Source organism: Scedosporium apiospermum, assembly GCF_000732125.1.
Source record: "Scedosporium apiospermum strain IHEM 14462 chromosome Unknown SEQ_SAPIO_0099, whole genome shotgun sequence".
Taxonomy (NCBI): Eukaryota; Fungi; Ascomycota; class Sordariomycetes; order Microascales; family Microascaceae; genus Scedosporium; species Scedosporium apiospermum.
In genome coordinates, this window is record NW_015971800.1 from 1,501,030 (window position 1) to 1,524,204 (window position 23,175).

Here is a 23,175-nt window from a genome sequence, read left to right on the forward strand (position 1 = left end):
TTGGCCTAGAAGTCGCGAAAACATATGAGAAAGCCTTCGATGAGATCGTGTCTTTCGCAGAAAATGTTCGGGCACATAGAATCCCGCTTGATGAGCTTGTGGTCACAAAAACATTGGCCAGACCTTTCATTCCCGGAGGACTCTTCGTCCTCTTGACAGAACCACGTTCATATCATCCATGGGATAAGGGTATCAATAGTGTGATCGCAACCTGCAACACTCTGGATTCATTAAGCGAAGGCATTCAAATTGGTTCCAAGGGACACTTAATCCTCAAAGACGACGTCTCGGTCCTTGACTTACGACCATTCCTTCCTAAGAGACTACAGCCTACGCTTAGGGATAGTGAATGGGAAGCGCTCAACGACCTCATATTCTCGGCCATTGAAGCAAAAAAACCGGAAGTCCTCTTGTGCATGGGAGACGTATGCAAATATCCCGAGCTATAACTTGGAAGGAAATGAGCTAAGAAAATGTAGGATGCAACAAATGCGCTTAAAGCCTGGATAGATACGCCGCAGGCGCGCATCGGACAACGTCATCACGGGACTGAAATTGTTTATGCGATGCACCCAAGTCGCTCAGTAAATCATAACAAGACCGATGCCGACATGCGCGAGAAGCTATTCCAGTCGATTTGTGAGGCATGTGATAAGCTACATGGGAGATTTGATGTCTCTATATTAGAGGAGGTGCCTGCCCCAGGGCCACTATTCGCAGTATCTGAGAATACGAGGTGTCTAGAAAAGTTTTTGGAAGTGGTACTAATGTCCTGCTTCCTACCACAACATCAATTACCTGGTCCGAATATTGTGATGGGAGAACGCAGGCGCTATAAACTGGAAACCTGGCATGAGAAGTGGTTCAGACATATGGAGAAATACCTAGATTCGACAGAACACCGCGAGCATCAGGCCAGGGCATCCCTCATCCCAGTTTTCAAGCAGTTTAACAAATTACTGAAAAGGGCTTCATGGTTTCTGCCTATCTACGAAGTCGTCGATTGGCCAGGCGTTTGCCAGGTATTCGCAGAGCGACTTCTCACGATTGAATATGCATGTTACTTGTTAGCTGGCGACACGGCGGTTGATATAAGTTTTCCTGCGAGCAGAGACAACGCGTCAGTACGTCAGGAGCTAGGCCATGTACTCACAAGAATGGAGGAGATAACAGCACATGTTACGAAGCTTTGGGAGGATAGGCGTCCACATCGGCAACGGATGAGTTGCTACATAGGCTTTGGTGATGAAGCTTAACAACGGAGAACTAGCTGAGATAAGAGATTAAATAGTGGGTAAAGGGAATAGCAAAGATATATTATTTGACAGTATAAGTATTAACGATGATAACATAGGTTAAAGCGCCGGCTACTGAGGCCTCAGACCATTAGACAAGATAATTACCCGTCCTCCCTCAAAGCAACTTATATCCATCTTAAACTTATCTGCTAGAGGGTCTCGGTCGTGTGGCTTGGAATGTCGTTCCTAATTCACTCATGGACGATCATAGTTCGCAAATACTAAGACCAGAATCTAGATTTCGGATATTTATATTTTCTACCGGTAGATACGTACCAAAGATATCTTTCTCGTGGTCCTACCAAGCTGTTCTGGCGTCATGAAATCCGCAACGTGAATCGATTCTCACGGGGGCTCCGAGTGTGGGCTGGTGCTAAACTTGGGATTGCAGTGGTGTCGTAGGCCCTTGCCCCGCGGCAATAGAGGCCCCCTACAATTAGCAATTAGCCAGCCTTTTTAGCGCCCCATCGGACGAAGATACTTGAATACCTGATTTCCTCGATGACGAATCCTTGACTTGGTACGGTGTCTATGATTTTTACAATGTCAATACCACTGGACCTGACAACTTAGCTAGATCTAGAGTTCTTAAAGTAGCAAAAACGAAAAGATGACAACGGATCCCAAGCGCTGGACTTTCACGAGCGGGTCATAGGTGGTCCGTGCTCCCCATATCCTTTTCACCAGTGGCTCCCTTCTCTTCACACCAGTGATTTTAACTCAAGTGGCCCGCACCCACCAGCGGCCCGCACTTTTGGCATTTTCCGCCGCCAGCCAACATTTCGTCATGGAGACGGGAGCGTCAACGCAAGGAGAGCCCTCTAGGTCCGCAAGCAACCCCGATTGCTTGCCAATTCCTCAAATCGGCGACTCAATCGTCGTCGTTGGACGGAAACTGATAGCACTAGCCGACGCTGTTCGTCGTGGGCGAAGCATCGCAGTCGTAACTCACTACGCAGCTTCCACAAACCAGGAACGCGATCCTGTGAAGGTCGCGGTTGCCGATATGTCTCCACTGGAACTCTCCTACTGGCGTCAATATGCCGAGGGGACTTACCCCCTACCTAAGATCGACTGGGACAACAGCTGTCTGCCCGCGCCAACTGCCGCGAAGCCTCTGCGCACAGCTCGTCGTCGCACGGAAGCGCTGAATCGCCTGTACAAAACTCGGAATGCTGACCCAGGTCATGCGGTATGGTTTACGAAGAACGAAGCTCTTCACCTTCCCCTCGTCAAGGCCATGGCACGCGTCATCGGAGCTGAAAGAAATCTTCTGGGCGGACAAAGCACGCTGAGCTCGACCCGGATGGCTGATTTGCAAACGATCAACGAGGTCTTGTCTGTGTCTACACAAATTATAGAGGGGCTAGGATGCGACAATGCCATGTGGCGAGAGATCTCGTCTGCACAGAAAATCTTAGGCTCGCATCGCGATATGCTGCGAGAGCTTCTGCGGGGAAACACAAAGAAACGGAAAAGAGAGTCGGAGTAGTTGTGAGTATAACCCGCAAGAAGCAGTTCTCGGGCGGCAGCGTCTACTATGATGAAATCGTAGGACTTGAAAATTTGTTGAGAATGAATAAGGATCCATCGCCGACTTTCCTCATTAGCAGAGTAAAGTATGAGTGAAGTATACCAGATGTAGTCAATGATTTCCCTGTTCTTCAAAACCCATCCTCCGCTAAAGCTCAAGCACCAATCCACAGCTACGTGACGTCCAGCGCTCACCTAGATACCGAAGCTACTAGGTCTTCTGAAAGCAAAGTTTCTTCCTACCTGTGCCCTGTTGTACTTTTGGCGGGAATATCTAACACCTCCATCGGCGTAAACGCGGGCAGATATCAGCCGTTTGCCGTTCTTGAGCAGACGCGCAACTTTCCGGACTTCTACGGGGAAACCAAAGAGTTGAAATGGATAATTTAGTTAGGGCTGTGGGTTGGATGAGCAAGAGTTATCTGTATGAAGCAGCAATTATTCGTTGCTAGCTGACGAAGGCATTCGCTAAACAATGATATGCACGGTTCCCTCCAGCTCAGCCCGACGACGCAGAGACATGCAATCACCACATCGAACTTAGTTTTTTTCGGGGAAGCCACTGTCTCAAGGCGCATTGGGTTGAAGAGATGGGGGACTTCTGAAGCAAGTTGTAGCAACGCCATGGAAGCAGCTGCGTACCGGCCCAATTTGAGAATCGCGTAGATCCAGCGCGGCCACCGCAGGCTGTCGGCACAGAAGATGTCCCTTAGGTTCGCCAGGTACGCCCGCTTAGCTTCTAGGGCCCATCGAACAAGCCAGACAAGGGGCTCCGGAGCGGGATCTAGAGGCAAGTCTCGAATCGACGACACCTGTTCAATCCACCCAGAGAAGCTCCGGAGGGCGGAATGATCACAAGGGTGGGGTAAGGATGCACCAGCTTCCGATTCCAGCACTTTAAAACCTTCTCGAAGAACGTGGAGGGCACTGTGGAGATCCTTGAGGTAATGTCGGATTCGTGCGATGTCAAGGTCAAATATGCTCAATGCAGATGATTTCCACGCCGCAACGTTGTCAAGCGCATGGCGCAGTTTATGTACACTGACGATTCGGAGATGGGATTGGTGACCAAGAATTGGCCAGGATCGGCCAGGAGCATCCTCCACGTATGACTGGACGCCGTAGAAAATGCGATCCCATATTTCCGCAGCCAGCTGGCCCCGAGCTCGCAAAGGTTGCGTATCGGGCTATATATGGACAGGATGTCCGTCCCCACGTCGCGAATGACTTGATTGTGAGAGATGAGTACCTAGGCTGGGTGGACCAGAAGAAGTAAGAGTACACTTGACCATTACGAACTTCGAGTCTCTTTACCAAAGCCGCTAACAAATTATAATGCCCAGCAAAATCGACTATAACGGCGTCACGTTCGATCACCTCGTTCCCTCCGACGAGCACTATCCGGAGGTGCTACAAATTAACATCCTTGAGATAGACGAGGACGAGGGAGAATACGCGAACACATACCTGCCGTTCACAGTAGATCCGGCAGAATATAATGGGAAGAAGATACTGGCAGTACCAAGGTGTTGTCAGAAGAGGAAGGGAATATGGCCACGCCAGGATGACTGGCAGGTCTTACCTTGCACTCAGCAGCCCTCCGAATCCCCAGCTCTCCCTTCTCATCTTTAGGGATTGGGCGGCTTCAAATCAAGTTAGTCGCCAGGATATACTAAGACGATCTCGCAGCCTGTTTGGGGATATCGATGCGGGTTCCCGAAGGTAGAGATCTCACAGGTAAGTGAAGGGAGCTTAATATATTCCACCTCAGTTTAAAGGTGCCGCGTTTGCTCTGTCCAATTCCCACGGCGAATGCCCGAGAAAGAGACACCTACACTCTCTCCAAATCTACTTTCGATCGACAACGAAGACTTTGGAATAGATAGTTTGTGCCCATTATCTGCCCGCTGTGGCCCGGCTTGCCATCGGCCCGGTATAGTACGCCGTCTCGAGTCGTGGTTCTCTCATCTGCCCGAAGTGTAGGCTCTCTGTAGAGCCGAGTCTCCATAGTACTTACAGAACAAAACATCGAGGACTGAATGATACGAATGATATGGCAAAGGCAATGTTGAATATGCAAAGGAGATTAACACCAAATAACATGTCAGAGAGCTGAAAGAGTTGAAAGAGGAAGCTGCTCCCAACTGAGATGAATTGATGAATCATCCAGAGATGTTTCCTCTCATCCAGGGAAGGAAGGATTCGGCGCAGTTTTGGCCCCCTTCCTCCAGCGTTTCTTCCAGTGTTTCTTGCTCCAGTTCGAAATTCTCCCGTTTTTGCTCCAGCTCTCCAATCCTCCAGCTGTGCAATTTTCTGCTACCTCCGGCGGTGTCTCCAACAGAGTCAGGTCAACCAAATCAGTCTCTGGCTCCTCGCCCATAAAATCATGCTGCACAAATTCCTTCATCCCAAAATCCTCCTCTTCTCCATCTCTTCATCCCCAAGTAAGAAAAGACAACAAGCAACTTGCTAGGGTTTTTGACGTTTGTCTCTTGTTTGTATCAGATCAACCTTGTTGTATTCTTCTTTACCCTTCGTCGAACATCAAATATCTTCATTTCTCCTTGAGTCATCACTTCGCTTCTAGGTATGTCTAGTTTCCTTGTTCTATTCAAGTGTAGAGCACCTCGCCAGGTTCAGGTTCTCTCCAACTTCATTGCCACCTTGTCAATCTTCCATCTCTCGAGGACAAGGCTCTTTGTTTGATGTCTTAGTCCCCGTTCCCTCTCTTTTCTTTGTCGCCACCCATTTACTTGTATCCTCAATTAAACGCACTTGGATGGTCAGGGCCATATCGTATTAACCTTTATGATAGGTATCAGAGATGGGCGACACAGTCAAGACAGCGCCCTGGACAAAGGAGGCTGGCTATGTCCCACCTCATTTGAGAGGACCTAAGGCCCTGGAAACCATCAGTGATGGTGCTTCTAAGGCTCGTGTGCCCCAGAATCAGGGAGGCAAGGCATCTGATGCTGTGACAGTGAAAACAGCTTCTCGGCCACTGGGGCACCCTCATACTACTCCCCTTGTTGCAGATGCAAAGATGCAGAATAAACAGACTGTACAAGTTGGAGGCTGTAAGGACGCACCTGAAATCTACTATTACTCTTTGAATTTTATTCTGAAACTAACTATTCTTTAGCAGATCGGCGTAAGCTACAGCTGGACCATGCTAGTGGTTTCTCTCGAGCATCCACAAGCAGCAGTGTCATGTTCGTGGTTTCGGAGTTTGGTGATACTACGTCTGAGGACAACCCTCACGGAAAGACATCTAAGTCTGAGAAAAAGGCAGCAGACTCGAGTCTTGACGCAAACCATGGCTCAAAGGAAAGCCCATCCGGCGGCAGCAGCCAGAAGTCCCCCGAAGCGCCATCCCTACAACATACATCGCTAAAAACAAACAACTCGCGATCTTCTCTGCAAACCAAGGCATCTCACCCTCTTCGTGGCAATCAAACTGCAACTTCTCATCGCGGTAAGCAGCCTGAGAAACCATCGCGACAGCGGTCTCATCAGCACCTGTACCCGAAGTGGTTGGATACCTCCGCATCAGTCCCTCGAAGCTCAATCGACTTTGTTTCCCCCAAACTTCAAGGGAAGTTACTTCACAACATGGCAAAAATTCAGCCAGACCCGAGGGCCTACGCCGCTCTCGGACGGACCATGGACGCCTTTGTCTCTAAGGAAACCAACTCCATCCCAGGAACATCTGGACCATCTGCCTCTGTCTCTGGAGAGCCGGGTGACGACACAATCCACAGCAGCAAACAGTCACAACAAGGCAGCTCCCAGCCTGACCAGGAGGCTTCTTCTGACATCGTGGACGCAACCAACTTGAATCTCGATCAGACAATTGTTTACAAGACTCTGCCGGATTGCGAATCCATTTACGAGCCCCTCCCGGACGGTAAACCTCGTCACTTCCGTCTCAAGGTCGACCCCGACGTGCACACCATCGTGCGTAACAGCAATGGCTGGTTTACCCATAGCGACCCCACTCTCCGCGAGTTGATGGGTCGGGACTTCATTATCCAATTCCGCAAGAGATGGATTGAGACTATTTATGACGTCCCCGAGCAGCCCGCCATCAACCGGGAACTGTATGATCCGTATTTCCGCGACTGGGCCCCGGATGAGGTTGATGATCAGGCCGGAAGCGAAGACTTTGCTGACGATGTCACTGATCACGGCCGCGAAGTGAGGATTCCTCACTGGGAGTGTGACGTCGACACCACCACGGGTGACCTGATGACTCCAGTTGTCCAGCCTGTCACTCTACCCCCTGTCCCCACCGCCTCCAGCTCTAGTGATGGCGAGTCTGGATTCCATCCTCAATACTGGACCTCGGAGTATCGAATCACGGTGCAAATGATGAAGAAGGAAAAGGCTGAGAACAGCCGCGCCATTCACCGTGTCCTCGAGGAGAAGTGCGCAATGGAGTTGTCCTTCACGGCGAAGGAGACTGATCATTACCGTCTCAAGTTCAGAAAGCCCAGGCCTGTCCAGAGCATCAAGGCTACCTGCGAATTCCGTCCCGCCTCCCTCAATGATATGGTGCACGTGGCAGCCGTCTACAATGCTGAGGTTAAGGGAGCCGGAATGGTCCCTGACTCCGAGGAAGCACCCGTCGCGAAGTTCCAGGATATTTTCCAAGCCTGTGTTGCCCACAATAGGCCCTTCATCGTTGCCGCTGAGAAGGAGGACCATCTTGCCGATGCCTCCATGTGGCCTGACCGAGCGGTCTTTGACGAATATATGCGATGGCGAGAGGAGTCTGGCAAGGGAGGAAAGGCTAAGGTTCTCGGTTTCGCCTACCTCTGCCCCTTTGACCACGGTATTGCTTCTGACGAGGGAAATGCTAACTGGGCCGCGAAGATGCAAGTGTTCGTCTTGCCTGACAAGCGCCGCCAGGGAATCGGCAGCGCCCTCATCGACATCATGCTCCGAATGACGGTTAAGGAGTACCAGCCCAAGATCCAGTGCGAGTGGGTTTGCCCCAACCCCGGCAATGTGTACAGCACCACGGCTGCAGAGAACGCCAACCGATACCGCATTATTTTCGTTGAGAGCTTCGTCAAGCAAATCTTCGACTCCAACACCGACTGGAAGCGTCGATTCATCGAGGCCATCTTTGAGTTCTCGCCCATGTGCCATGCCTTGGGCACGTACAAAGGCGTGAGCCCCGACACTGATTGGCTTGACAAGATCACCTGGGGAAGACGTTCCAAGTTTGGCGACTACGAGATTCTTCTAGACTACCGACGCCGTTAAACGGGAGCCCGAGTGTCTTGGTTTGTGTTTGTTTCTTTTTTGAATCGAGGTACGTGAATGTCATAACAGAATACCGGAGACAGCTTCTAACGCATTCCAGGATTAGCCACAGTACCGAAAGACATCCAAGATTGGCGAAAGCCACAACTCTGAAGCTTGTGGACATTGAACATTGATATCAACTGATGTGCTTCGTTTCGGTCTTCGGTTCGGTGAGATGTGGGATAGTGACTTTATTTATTTATAAACACAAAAAAAAACTCAGAAAATATAAGAAAAGACCCCCTTTGGGACGAAAACTTTTGGCCGCAGACATTGCGAGAAGGTGTGCATGTAAAAGCAGAGTAAGAAGCAAATCCCCTTGGTTCTCGAAGCTCGATCAGGAACAAGTCCAGATTTTACAGGATGTCGAAGATGGTCACGTGGGGTCGGCTTAGGTGGCCATTTCAAGGATGCCTTCAGACCATCATGTCTCAGCTCGATCTTCCAAGTAGTTTAAATGAAGCAGAAGAGCCTTGAGTAGAGCTCATAATTACTCGTGACGTTTCTTGCCCTGTAGTTTTAAAAAAATCAAATAAGATCAACTGCACCTTTTGGCTCTCATATTCATTCACCTTCACTATCTGAAAATTGAAATTCGGAAATCTTAAAATCGAGGGTTTATAATTTGCGGGGTTTCCACTTGTTCTGGACGCCCCCAACCGTTTCCTCCCTCTTGCCAATGACCTCGGATTGTGGTTCGAGGGTCCAGAATAAAATGTTGTCTATATTAAGAAAGGCGCGGCTGAAGGATAAGGAGATGAGGATCTTGATGCTGTGAGTCTTGCTTTTGTTTGTTGTCTCCTCCCAAGCGCCCGGGGAGCTTGGTTTTGAGGTACATGAGCCTGGGATATCGACGCTCGTCTCATTTACCACCAGTTCAGACATAAGGTCTGTTATGTGGAGAGAAAAGTATCATCGTCTACTAACATCTTAAAAACCCAGGGGCCTTGACAATGCGGGGAAAACAACCATCGTCAAGCGGATAATGGGCGAGGACATCACGACTGTGAGCCCGACGCTAGGCTTCATCATCAAGACAATCGACTACGACGGGTGAATATACCTTCCCCTACCTTTTTCTTTCCTCCCCATCTCCCCCGAACGATGAAGGACTTAAGCTAACGATATGATGGCCACAGCTATAAGCTCAACATCTGTAAAGCTTCCCATCTTCCCTCCTTAATCCCCCAAACATATTTGAAGACATGCTCACTGGATTCTCTCTCTAAAAGGGGATGTGGGCGGCCAAAAAACCCTCCGGTCCTACTGGCGCAATTACTTTGAGAAAACAGACGTCCTAATCTGGGTCGTCGACGCGACCGATCGTCTACGCATACAAGATTGCAAAGAGGAGCTACACAGTCTTTTGATGGAGGAGGTGAGTTGAATTCCCCCGAACTCTTTTGAACAGAGAGAAGACGAAGCTGCTTCGGTGTCCGCTAAAAGGAAGGAATATGCAGAGACTTTCGGGAGCGAGTCTTCTCGTTTTCGCGAACAAGATCGACGTAACTGGTTGCATGACAAAGGACGAAATCATTCAGGTACGCTGGCTCAGCATATCACTACTTTCCCGCCGAGTTCATGGAGACCTGACGTTGCCATTGTTATATAGAGCCTCGATTTACACGGGATCCGTACCCATAGGTGGCACATCCTTCCCTGTAGTGCGGTGACCGGGGAGAATCTCAAGGAAGGGCTGGCTTGGGTCGTTGAAGATGCCAAGAGTAGGCTGTTCCTGTACTAGATGCCCTGCTGGGGCTGAGGTCGGGGAGGGGAGGGAGACGGGAGAATCTACGTATCCTCCTAAACTGATTAAAATGCTGTGATGGCGAGATTTATGGAGCTGGCGTCAGGGGTACAGGGAATGGACCTATACGCATACACAATACACTCACCGACGCAAAGAGGAAGTAATCAAAGAGACCGACAAATGTGGTTTAAAAAACGAGGTATCAAGAAAACAAATGAGCTGGCTTCCTCCCCCGATTTTACTACCTCCTGCTACTCTACACTCAGTAGAATAATAACATGAAATTCCCATTCAATTCCTCCAAACTCCCCTTTTTAATGCGGACAACCGTGGAGGCCGTAAGACGTTAACCTTTCCCTCCCAATAGGAGTAATCGCACACTCCCCAAGTTGTGTAGACATTAACACATAGGGAAAAAAAGGAAACAAAAGCGAGCCAAACGAAACGTGTAACGGGAATCATCGAAACAACATAGGAAGGCCGAAAGGAAAACAAAGAAACGGGAAAAAAGCACCCATCCAAGCTTGAAATATCACCTCTTCACTATGGCTCGGCCAGCGCCTGCAACGCCTGGGTCAGCGGCACAATCCTCAAACTCCTACCTCTCTTCAAGCCAGAACCTGGCGTGGAAGGAGGGGGCATGATAGTCGGGCTGTTCGCATCCCGCCACTTTCGGAAAACGCTCTTCAGATCGCGCGGAATACCCTCTAGGACTACCGTCGAGATGGGCACGAAGGGGCGGTCCTCCATGCCGCTGGCCAGTATAGCGTACTCCTGGGCGAAGTCGAGGGCATTCCGGAACGACGCGTATTGTGTCTTGGCTTCGGCGCCAACAATAATGTACATCTCGAAGAAGGCATCGAGCACGTAAATGTTCTTGGGACTGAGGTCTGATTGGCTGTACGGGCTGAGTTCGATGATCTATCGATTTTCCCATGTTAGCCGGAATATCGGACGAAAAAGGGCACAATCTGCATTGTTAAAGAAAAAAAAAATTTAAAAAAAACTTACCTGCTGTTTGGAGGATGCGTCCGAGCAGAACAGTCGACAGCAGTACTTAGAGTAATTCGGTTTCAGTCGCCAGTGATCAGCCGAGAGCTGCTTCGAGCCCCCATCGAAAATATCCCAAAACGTAGCCGGCTCGTTGCCATCATCAATCTCTTCGAGTTGGCCAGTGAGAGACAAGTCCATGCCAATGAGTCGCGCACTCTCGAGCTCTTCCGAGTCACTTCCCTTGCCCTTCCAGAGGAAGCACTGGCCCTGCTGGTTGATCAAGTAGGAAAATCCAGAGCACAGGTTGACGGGGGAGAAGTCCACCTCGTCGAAGGCGACGAAGCCGAAGTACCTGCGGCCGCAAAGCATGTTGGGCGCGAGGGAATCGTACTTGTTACTGGATCCACGGCGGGTAATGACGACGCCGCCAATGGCCTGGAGGAACTCGGGAGTCTCCTTTCCTTGCTTGAGGACGATCATTTTACCACCGACAGCCTTGGCCTCCCTGCCGACGAATCCCTCAGCAGCCTTAACGGTTGAGGCTGGCACTTCGTCCCCGGCCCACAAATACACCTCGCAAAGCTTCTTGCCTACCGCGTTTGTGAATGTGTGCGAGCAAATGTACATCTCTCGCTCGAAGAGGACCCGTTCATTGTGCAACGGAACCTGCACCATCTTGCCGTCCCCAAAGATTTGCAGCCTTTGCTTTGATAGGGTCTTGATGCCCTGTCCAGTTGGCGGTCGGCGCATCAGAATCTCGGCAGCGTCAGCTCGATACTCTCTCTTAGGGCGTTGGGGTCCGAAAAAGTCGCTGAGAAGCGCGGCGGTCTCTATGGCCTGCTTCGTAGGCGAACGCATGGGCGAAGACACCCGAGATCGGGACTTAGCACGGGGGCTGAGAGGGGGCGGTCGATCACCAACTTTAGTGGGTGATTGGGATCGAGATCGCCGCGCTTCCTGTCCGTTCGGGGCCGGCACAGACTCCTTGGCTAGCGGGGCAGATGCAGAGCCGCCTCCAAACATCGCCGCTACACCCATCACGAACCTGCTAGGTCCTCCAGTAGGCATCCTTTGAAGAGGAGCAGGCGTCTCCTTGGTGGGTGAGGGCGGATGAGGTAGAGGTTTTGCGGGAGAACTTGGAGTGGTCGAAGAAGATGCAGGCTGTGGCAGCGGTTGTTGCTCAGGAAGCTTGTTAGGCGAAGGGGGCCTCGACATTCGTCGAGGTGACCTCAATGGGTTTTCCGACAAGGGAGGCACTGTAGTTTTCGGGCTTGGTTGGTCCGCATCATCTAGGAACTTGGACATTCTCTTCATATCGAGCTTTCTCGGAGACGGAGGTTGTGACTTCGGTTCCTCCGTGGGCTTTTGGCTGGTTTCGGCAATCGTGGCGTTCGAGGTCAAGGGACTGCTCCTCTGCACGGCGGCCCCTGCAACCTGAGATGCCAAGGCACCTTTCAGTGATGAGAAGCTCGAGTACGACCCACGACTGTCCCGGATCGGAGTAGCGCTCCCGAAGGACTGTCCCGAGTACGAGCCCCGACTCTCTCTCGTAGGGGTTGCCGCTGCGTATGCCTCTCTCATGGCTGAGGAGTCGACGAGTTTGATCTGGCCCGGTGAAGAGACGGTGCTGCTCTCAGTTTCTCTCCGCCGAGTGTATGACTGATATGACTGGCTGCCATAGGATGGAGACATGATTGACGAATCGACAAGCTGGACCTGGCCGGCGGCGATGGCCTTAGAGGAATCTGCCAATTGGATCTGGTCTGATGTGCCCATTGACGCGGGCGCCGCCATCTCCGTGATCGAGGTCGCCATTGTCGACGACTTAACTTGACCAGACGCAGAGGTTGTGGGGCCAGGATTGGTGGTAGGGAGGGTAGCTGCTGGAGAAGCGCTGCTGGTTTGTGTCGCGGTGGTTGCAGGACTAGTAGACACGGCTGGTGCCGCCGAGCTTGGGGCCTTACGTCGCGGGCCTCTAGCACGGTTCTTAGTGATGTGCGTAAGTTGCGGCCCTGGTCCGGCAGCGTCGGACGAGGAAGGACCTGCGCTAGAACTCTGTTGTCCCGAGGCGCTGGGGCTGTCCGAGGACCTGGTGCTGCCAGGAGCAGTAACGGTGGGTGGCCCACGCGCAAGAATTCCAGCGAGAGCGGGATTGAATCTCTCTGCTAGAGAACTGCCGCCGGCTCGAGTGGATAGGCGCGACGGAGTTGTGAATTCCTTCTGGGCTGACGCTGGCTGGGAGACTGGTGATTGTGGGAGGTTTTCAGCCTTAGGTGTTGTTGTTTCGAATTTTGTCGTTTCTCTCGTTGGTGTGTGGCTCGTTTTGAGGGAGGAGGGGGAGGGAGTCGGTGCCTCGACGCTTGTTATATCTGTAGCAAAAGAATTGCGATTAGATAGTACAGAAGAGGCGGCTTTCGTGGTGTCCGACGATACCGAATCTCGATTAGATAGAGTGGAAGACCTAGCTAGCTGGTTCCGCTTGGCTAGGCCTTCGGGCAGTGGCTGCTCGGTCGTCGATGTACCCGGAGCGCGGGGAGTAACGCCGGTTCCTTCAAGTTGAGCCTTTTTGAAGTCTTCCTTCTTCTTAAGAATGGCTTCTTTGAACTCGTCTTTTCGCTCCGACTTCTTCGGGCCGCCGGTCAGGTTAAGAGCGGCTTTGCCTCGCAGGATGTTATCCTTCAGTTCGTCGGGAGCCACGTAGTTCTGGGTTTTCGTCTTTCGCAAATTTCCGAAGACGTTCTTAAGCTCGTTAACATTACCTCCCTTTGGCGATTCGAACGCCGAGGGGGTCTGCCGTGGCTTTAATTGCGACCTAAAGTCGATAGGGGTAGGTGTGCTGGGCTTGCTTGCGGAATCACCAGGACCAGCAGGCGTCTCAGAGCCGACAGTGGACTTGGAGACGGTGGACGGAGTATTAAGAGTGCTTCGCAGATTGGCAGGAGAAAAAGGCGCAGCGACGGCCGGCGGATTGGATTTCGTTGCTGAGGTGGCTGGCGATGATCGTAGGAGGCCATCAATTTTGACCTCGTGCTTGTGCGACGCCGGGTTCAACTTGTTGATTGCGGCGTCTGGATTGTTCGCTTTCTGAGCCCTGGCCTTGTTCAGCTCGACCATCCAGGCGGGCTGGTTCGAGGGGGGCGCCGCGGGCTTCGGTTTGGGCGATTCTGGCTTGTTGAGGGCTGCCTCAAGCCAACTTGATTTTGTAGGGCTCCATCTGCGAGTGTCCATGGTTTTTGTCGGACTTGCAGGAGGAGTTGTCTTTTCGTCCTGGTCGAGCGGGGTGGTGGTTAAAGTGAGATTAGATTTTGTGTCAGGGGTTGGATCTGCGACGCCATGACTGCCGGTGGTTGCCGGCTCGTCCCCTAATTCTTCGGAGCCGTGCCGGCTGGTCGGACGTGGGGTGGGAGTCGCTGATCCGTCGCGGATCATGCTGGCAGGACGCGAACGTGAATTAGGCTGAGAGCCCACCCCTACTCTACCTATGACACTATTTCGATTGGATGCCACAGAGTCCGCGCGCGCCAAGCCCGGGGGTGATGCGACACTCCATCTCTTCACACTATCTGTTCTTTTCATCATAGCGCTTTGAACAAACCCTCCCATCCCCTTGGTTGGAGAGCGTGGTCGTGTGGGTGACCTACGACCCTCTGCCCGCGTCGGGGATGCCTCGTCGACGCCGCCACGATCCTCCGAATCAGCGGGCGATTGACCGCCAGGTTCAAATCGCTGAGTCGGTGTCAAGTCCAAATGCGGGGCTGATTTACTGGGTTGCAGCGGGGCAGGATTGGAAATAGGACTTTCCCGCGATGAGGTGGGCGGCGTCATGCCAGGTAACTGGGATCGCATCGACGACATGTCTAGACGATCCTCATCCTCGACTTGAGTGCGACGGAAGGCGGGGGAATTCAATCCACGGTCTGAGGTCTGGCGGAACCAAGTGGGGTCCTTTGCAGACAGTGCCTGCGCGATCTGGTCCTTGGTGAAGGACTGCTCCGTGGTCGATGAAGGCTCCGGGGAGGCTGTTGTGGATGTGCGGGCGGCATTCTCGGCTGCCAGCATGGACAGAGGCCTAGACTTTGTCTTGTCAAAGGACTGTGAGTTTGGACGCCTCTGCCACGACAACGGCGCAGTCCTGATTCCAGGCGAAGGTATGGTGCCCGAGGATGTCACACTCGTTCGCTTGGACTCAATGTCGAAAGTCGACTCGTTCTCCTTCGTGGGAGAGGTTGAGAAATTGGTCACAGGGCTCTCCATGTTGTCGAAGGTATCATCTCGGCGCGATCTCGCGCTTTCAAGAACGGGCGAAGACGTCAGACTGAGGCGATCAGAAACACCGGAGGCTCGATGGGAAGGAGGAGGAGGCGTGTTTGCCGGAGACGACTTTTGGGGTGAAATGGACCTGGCGCGCTCTGCATGAATCTTTAGCGTCAATTCATTTATCGCGGTGGGTATTTGTACCACCAAAATGCAAAACAAATAAGTGTTGTGGGTGAGGGAGTTCAAGTGTTTTTGTTTTAGCTTCTAGAACAGAAAAGAAAAAAAGTTGTGATGGAGCCGACTAGTCAGTTGTATGGAGTACGGTCCAACACATTGACACACAAATTCACCAAGCACGAAGAGCTCCTACAAACAAACAACAGTCCGAGGCAAACCGGGGGAGGGTATCACCATTCTCTGTCTCCACAGTTACTTACCAGCTCGTCGAGCGGCGCGTTCACTCTTCTCCTGGAGTATCTTCTCCTCCAGTTCTCTTGACCTGGCCTCGTCCTCCTCGACACGGCGACCTTGCAGCTGCTGGACTTGCTGCAAAAACTGCGAGACGTCGTCGGACATTGTCGTGTCGATATTCTCTAGACAGTCGAATCGAGGTATAAGCTGCGAGAAACTGGGTACATCACTTAGAGAGCGCACAAGAAACTATCCTTGAGGCGAGTCCCTCGGTGGGAGGACGATATTTTCTCCAGAGAGCCTGGACGGAAGGCGCAGTGGGGAGTGAGCGTTGGCGTGGGCGTGGGTCAAACAATATAACGTGTTGGAACAAGTTGCCGGGTCGGAAGGAAGGAGCGACAGTGGTCCAAATGAGTGGATTGAGATTTGAGAATCGTCTTGCCGCGTTAATTCTCGATTTCTCCTCGCTGAACCGGTAACCAGGCCGTGGAACTCGAGGATAGGAAAAGTTGATGGGAGAAATTAATGGTGTGGTCAGAAGCCGATTTTGGTCTCAGTGCCATGACTTTGTTTCTGTTCCCTGGTACGAGCCTGGATCGGTTCCCAGTTCCCCTTGTACGAAGTACGAAGTACCTTGATATTATCTGCAGGCAATGACCCAAGCAAACACGAAGAATCCTGACGAATTCCGGGCTGAGCGCAATTGCTCATATTGCACCCGCATTTGTAGGACCAGCCAGGCTCGAACTGCGCTCCGGAAGTCCCTAGCTTTCCGGGTCCCCCATGCCGCTGTCCACTCAGAGGCTGCGCCTCCCTTGTAGCGGGTATTTTAGTGGGGTGAAGTCCCTGAGCACTGGACCGATGACAAAACCACCCCCTATTCTTTCCGTCATCACCTCCCAAATTCAACGCCCAATGAGGCCTCAACGTTTAGTGGTTCCTGCTTTAGTACCAATATACTCCAGACGATTCCTAGGGAGTTGATGAGAGCGGGCAAGGAATAAATCCATCAATCTCTTGATGGCAAGGTTCAATATTTGACTCAATTACTGAGGTACATTACACGCAATTTGAAAAAGAAAAAAATTTCACGCGTCTGGTTGCTGCCAAACAATGTCGCAGCTCACATTGATCCAAGTGTTTCTCCACCAGTTCAGATGTAGGTCACCAAGGAGCCTCTGAGCGCACCGCATAACCGATGCATCCCGCATTGAGTAGCCTACTCCGTAAACTGATGTGCTCTTGGTCTGGAAGTGATTCGAAAGTCGACGCGTTGGGGAAACGCGTCGCATCAGATCATATCAACACAGGCCCACACCTCTTTGATCTACTTCGTACGCTAATGTCCCAGTCTGCCTGATCCAGACCAGTGTAAGAACCAAGCTTGGGCAAGCATTAATCAGATGTCATCCATGGGACAGAAGAATATTCGGGCAGCTAATGCCGAACCATGTTCGAGGTAATGGTGTCCAGCAAGAAGGAAACGGACCATGTGATAAGACCTCAACTACCATTATGCTGACGAAGGGGGTTTCTCTGCGGCTGCACTAGTACCAAACGCCCTAGCTGCTAAGCATCCGCTGTTATGCATTATGTGGTGCAACAAGATATACCCGTATATATGTACACGTTGGTCCGACAGAGGGAAAAGTAGGAATAATATTCCACCAAAAAAAAACCAGGAATGAAAAACGCCATGCGCCAACGTACAGGACAACTAGCACACCCTTAGCCCGCAGACTTCGATTCCCTTCCCTTCAACGCGCACAGATCTGTCAAAGTAAACACGAGCAATCTCCTGTATAAACTCGGCGTCCGATGGGTTCCAAACGTCAAGACCCATGAGCTCAAATGCCGTACTATCGATTCTCACAGGCCGACTCTCCTCATCTTCATCTCGCGCCAAGAGAAGCGCCTCCGCATCACCGTTGTCTGAATCATCGTCCGTGTATGGCGTGTCATCGGCTTCCACTGCGTCCCCGATGACGGTGAGGATATCTATTGTTAAACGGTGGAAGAAGGCAATGACTGCCAATTCAACCCGGGCTCCGCCGTCCTCGTGCGTGTCTTCTCGCCCTTGGTTAAGAGAGGGTATGGAGGCAGTCATCGGATCTTGCAAGATACCAGGTGACTGGAGGTTGGCTATTGATCCTGTTGCCGGCAGTGGAGCCCAGTCCGCGAGAAGGGAGGCATCGTGGACTGCCTCGTCGTGTTCATAACTACGATGCTGCTCACCGGCGCTAGCCCACCACATGAAACCTCCATAAGCAAGTTCAGCCCAGGTCGGTGGCTGAACAATCTTATCGAGCGCCTCATCGCACTCATCCTCGACCACCGTAGTGCCGCTAGTCGATGGGCGGATGTCGAGTGATGCTTGTGATTGAGTTGTGCCATGAGAACTAATCGGCCTTGCAACAGCTCCGAGTCGAGCCAAACCGGCCTTGAGCGCCCGGAAACGTCGCAAATCACGCTGTGTAGCCTTGACGGGTTTCTTACCAGGACATTCCACAGTAGGCCATACTTTGGTTTGTGCATTGGCAGAGAATGGCGGCGGCATCGTGATAAGGACGTCCCAGAGTGTTTCCTTCATCGCCAGTATGCTATCTGTGGTGCATGCTATCCACCCAGAAGATCCATCATCTTCTCTGAGAGTAGCATCATCGTCACCTTCGCCTGGCTGTTGCCGTTGTCGCGCAGTTGAAGCCACTAAAGAGGGGATATCGTGAACTCCAATCGTGAATAGCGGTCGCAACCGATGTGTAGGCGCCTGTTCTGGTAAGAAGTTGGCAAAGGACTGGGGTATATTTGAGAGTATGGATAGGCCATATACTTAAATCTTGTTAGTCACATTCACATCGAATGATGGGCTCCTCGTATCAACATACCGAAATTACAGACTTCATGCACAGGCGCGTGGCATGAAATCAATATCCGTTTACGGAGCATCGCTGCACGATGAATTGGGAAGATGAGAGGCCCGAAAGCGTCGAGTAGAGCGGTCAAACTGCGGGCCGGGTGGTATTTAGAGAGCGTATGGTCGGGTTGGAAGATGACGCCATCAGAGGCTGATCGATTTCTCGAGTGTCCCTTGCTTCGGTTCGAGGGAATGCTATGTAGCGGCACGGTAGGAGATGTTATCGGGGTCTCATCTGTCCTGTGTGTCGGTGCTTTAGTATCGGCGCTCGATTTGCACCTTTCCCAGTATGCTTCGAGGATGGTTGTTCGTTTCCGGTCAACGGCGAGCTTACTGCAGCCAGAATAGATAGATGGTTAGTATACCCATCGCGCGTATGATGAGATACAGTAAGAAGTTACTTACGCAGCCATATCCTTCAGCGCCTCTGCATGCCGCCATGCTCTCCCAAGCCTGCCAAAGCTTAAAGGGACAAGCACGCCGACAGCAATCATACGAGCATGGCGAGCTTCCTCCTCATCGCATGGCACATTGATAAAGGCGCTAACTCCGGCATGACCTGCCTCGTGAATGAAGTATATCAAATCATCCTTGACGCTGTGAAGGCCCGACGGTAGGCTTTTGTATTCCACCACTCCTTCGAGCTCAAGGCCCGGAATCGATCTTTTCCACGCAATTGTATAACCGGCTTTCACATCGAAATCAATCAAGAACAGGGCTGAAATCGGCGGTAGATCGAGGAGAGAGTTGGAAGTATGCGCCGAGGTGTGGGCCGAGGTGCCAGTCGTCGTGCGTGCCATGTTGGCAACTCTCCACAATGACGAGAGGCAGGCAAAGAGTCGTGGGCAAGCTTTCGCGTCGCGATGCGAGTAGCTGGCAAAAGCCAGCAAGTACAAATATAATTACAGAAGAAAGGCGAGTTTCTCAAAGCTTTGAGGTAGTCGAGGTCGCAAATGAGGACTAGCTCGTTCAATGAACCCCCGGCTACAATGGAATACTCCAGCGGGTAATATCTCGATGCCCCTTGATGGGGAGCAATGAAGTCGGCTCATCAGCGACAGTTGGAGCGTCGCAATGAGCTGACTAACACCCTTCAATCCCACTGACACGGGCGTTGTCCCGCTTTCTACCCACCAAAGCTCAAAGTTCTGGACCAACTTGTTTCAGACCCACTTTCAGCTTGGACTAAGACAAAGTTGCCGTTACACATGTTTCCTTACATAACCCAGTACTTTGGAAATAGCGAGAAAAAGTTCGCCTAGTTCTTGAGGCCTAAACAAGCTGATGACAGATTACCACTAAGGAAAGTGCTGCGTGGCTACTACAACACAGCAACTTCTAAGGTTAAGTTTCAGGGACTGGTGATAATACAAATCTGTATTTATGCCACTCCACCATCAGTTTTCCTCGTTTTCTCTTTCCAGCTCCTAAACCGTCTCCGGGGCTTTTCTGGGTTTTCAAAATGAGCTCAGAGTACTCCTACGACGAAGAGGTATGTTCAATATTATCGCCGCCCACTCTCAGGCCCGGCCAACAGCTTGTCTTTCGCTTCTTCCAGGTTTGCTTCCTCCTGGCTTGTGCGTGCTAACAATCCGCTGATTTAGGGGCAATTCTTCCCCTTCTTCATCCTCACTTTAACATCCCTCGTTACCGTCCCTCTTACGTGGAGCCTTCTTTCTCCGTCGAAAGATGCTGGTGCCGCAGCACATCGCGGAAAGGCTTCGGGCGCCTACGAAGCCAAGCATGGGAACGCCGAAGTGCAGAGTCAGCGCACGGCGCAAAGACGCAGGCTGCGCAAAGTAAAACGAGCCATATTCGTCCTCGCCGGATGGGCGGTGATTGGCCTGATGGTGTATCTCATCATTATCACAAAGAGGGTGACGCCCAAGCTCTGGAACCCATACGACATTCTTGGCATTCCCGACGTACGATTTCTCCCAGACCTGTCGCCTTTGCGCATAGGCGCACCCAGTCAATTTTCATTGAGATATCGCTAACACATACAACAGTCTTCCTCAGAAAAAGAAATCAAGTCCAAGTACCGAAAACTTTCCCTCAAATTCCATCCCGACAAGCTCAAGCCGGATGTGTCCAAAAACGAGACCATCGAGATCCTAAACGCGAGATATGTCGAAATCACCAAGGCCTACCAAGCTCTCACCGATGAGGAAGTGCGCAACAACTACATCCAGTATGGTCACCCCGACGGCAAGCAGAGCTTCAGCATCGGCATCGCTCTACCGAAGTTCATCGTAACCGACGGCAACGGCAAATACGTTGTCCTCCTCTATGCCCTTCTCCTCGGTGTCCTTTTGCCATATCTTGTTGGTAGCTGGTGGTACGGCACTCAAAGGGTGTCGAAAGAAGGCGTCCTTATGGAGAGCGCCAATAACCTCTTCCGGGAGTATAAGGACGACCTGGATGAGAGCGGTATCGTCTCTGCCTTGAGCACGGCTAAGGAATACAAAGATCTTCTCCGCGCGGATAAGGCCGACAAAGATCTCGCCTCCCTCGAATCCAAGATTTCCAACGTCATCCCAGCCAAGGAGAAGGCGAAGTTGGAAGAGCTCGACGACTCCGTCAGAAGGAAGGCGCTTGCTCTTCTTTGGGCGTATTTGGGCCGAATCGATCTCGGCAGCGACGCTCTAAACCGCGCTAAGATCCAGGTTGGCCCGATTGCCCAGAGTCTCATTCGATCATTTACCACCATCTCTCTCGCTTATGGCAATACTGCCCCTATCGTGGGGTCATACCTCGCCAACCAACATATTATCCAGGCCATGATCCCCAAGTCCTCTCCTCTCTTCCAACTCCCTTTCTTCACGCCCGAAGTTGTCAAGGCCGTTGATGGCGATAGCAAGGTGCACTCCACTGTCCAGCAGTTCATGGACCTGCCTGATAACCAGCGCCGGCAACTCGTCGTCGGAAAGGGTCTCCTGACGGAACAACAGTACACTACGGCGATGGATGTCGCGCGAGAGATGCCCTATCTCCGAGTGGCGAAGGCGTTCTTTAAGGTACCTGGCGAGCGGTTTATTACGCCTTCTTCGCTTGTTAGCTTGGTAGTGAAGGGCCGCATAATCCCCCCTGGTAGCGAGAAGATTCCTCAGGTCAACCCGTTAGATCTCGAGGACGTAGACCCGGCAGAAGACGATCTCGAGGCTATCACCGGCCGCAAGAAGAAGGTCAAGGGAGCCGACGGCAAATGGAGGGTGGTCGAGGATAAGAAGATCAACCCCAACCTTGCGACTGCGCCCTACTTTGCGCGGGACTATTCTCCCAAGTGGTACGTCTTCTTGACGGATGCCAAATCAGGCAGAATTGCCGTACCGCCTTTCCTGTTTTCTCAGTTCGACGAACCCATCTTCGATGATGCGGGCAAGCCTACCTTTAATATGCAGACGCTCAAGGCGCAGTTCGCGGCGCCTCCTCAGCCGGGACACTACACCTTTGCCATGCACCTTATCTGCGATAGCTACGTCGGTCTTGATACGAAGATAGAGGTCACGCTTGTTGTCGAGGATGCAAGCAAGGCGGCGGAGATGGTAGCAGAGGATGAGATCAGCGAGCCGGAAGAAGGTACGTTATCCACGGAGGAAAAGAAATTACGTTTACTACAAAGCCGGAATTGAAAGCTAACAACCCGTCGTAGATTCCATTGCTGGCCAGATGAACGCCCTCAGGGGGCAACCTGTATCGAGCGGCAAGAAGAAGGCGGAGTCTGAGTCCGACGATGAGAGCGGCACGGACGACGAGGAGGACGACGATACCAGCGATACCAACACTGACACCGAGGACGAGTCGTAAGAATCCAATTGTGTACTCTGGGTGGGAAGCAAAAAGGCGTCCTTTTCTTTTTTCTATTATAGTCATCAAACGGGGGTCTCCGGCATGTGTATCAGCGTTCGATTCGGCTGCGGTCCTCGGGAAGGCGTGGGCGCAGCAACGTGTAGTAGTAGTCTCATCGCCTTCTTCTTTTTTTTTTCCCCTTTTTCTTTTTTCTTAGTTCTCTTCTTTCATCCTCTTTTTTCTACGAGTTTGAAGAGAAAAACACCCCAAAAACGGGCAAGGGTACGAAGAGTGGCGTTTTAGGTTAATAGAATCTTCTTCACGACTTTGGAGTGTCCCACAAGATGTCAACACTAATGAGTGACAGAGCCTGATTAGGACGCTTGACTGTCGACGAGTTTATGTTCCATCCTATTTCCTTGACAGGGGAGATACCGCGAGGACTTCGAGGTTCAGACCCCGAGCTAATGCTACTTTTACAGGTTCATGATCTCCCCACCATTATTTGGAGTTGTAAGCGAACTGTTCTGTTCCACAGGCCCGGCTCATGGCCCAAGTTGGGTATGACCGAGAGAATCGGAGAGGATACACAACGGCCCGAAGTACACCACTGATGAAGTAAGGGACCGAAGTGACGGGTGAGTTCATATTCTTCGCCTTGACGGCAAACTTGATTCAGGAAGTGATCATTCTTCCTCTCCTTGTGCCAGTTCGCCCAGGGAAGACATGGACGGATCCCGAAAGCGGGCCTCTTGCCCCAACCAAAATCCCACGCGCTTTTTGTCTCAGAGTGCGGCCCAGAGACAGCAGTATCAGCAAGAGTGCGAATCAAGACGTCTTAGGTTTGCGCGGGGAGCCGCCGTCCCTTTGAAAATCCCTAGGCCGAAGCCGAGATGAGCCATTACTGGAACAAAGTT

General features: G+C 51.7%; 3 protein-coding genes and 1 pseudogene across 3 annotated transcripts; 2 read left to right on the forward strand and 2 right to left on the reverse strand.

Moving 5' to 3' along the window:
- Positions 1–6,443: 6,443 nt before the first annotated feature.
- On the forward strand, positions 6,444–8,102 carry SAPIO_CDS5856 (annotated as a pseudogene; the record flags this gene model as incomplete).
- Positions 8,103–10,437: 2,335 nt separating this feature from the next.
- Positions 10,438–15,720, reverse strand: SAPIO_CDS5857 (uncharacterized protein; the record flags this gene model as incomplete). The annotated part of the gene is made up of 4 exons (XM_016788097.1): positions 10,438–10,815; positions 10,906–14,317; positions 14,483–15,296; positions 15,582–15,720. The coding sequence occupies 4 exons, from the start codon at positions 15,718–15,720 to the stop codon at positions 10,438–10,440; spliced, it is 4,743 nt and encodes a 1,580-aa protein (XP_016642413.1).
- Positions 15,721–17,272: 1,552 nt separating this feature from the next.
- SAPIO_CDS5858 (uncharacterized protein) lies at positions 17,273–19,269 on the reverse strand (the record flags this gene model as incomplete). Its single annotated transcript, XM_016788098.1, has 3 exons — positions 17,273–18,327; positions 18,441–18,802; positions 18,875–19,269. The coding sequence occupies 3 exons, from the start codon at positions 19,267–19,269 to the stop codon at positions 17,273–17,275; spliced, it is 1,812 nt and encodes a 603-aa protein (XP_016642414.1).
- Positions 19,270–19,931: 662 nt separating this feature from the next.
- Positions 19,932–22,276, forward strand: SAPIO_CDS5859 (Uncharacterized protein; the record flags this gene model as incomplete). The annotated part of the gene is made up of 4 exons (XM_016788099.1): positions 19,932–19,961; positions 20,074–20,394; positions 20,479–22,048; positions 22,122–22,276. The coding sequence occupies 4 exons, from the start codon at positions 19,932–19,934 to the stop codon at positions 22,274–22,276; spliced, it is 2,076 nt and encodes a 691-aa protein (XP_016642415.1).
- Positions 22,277–23,175: the final 899 nt, after the last annotated feature.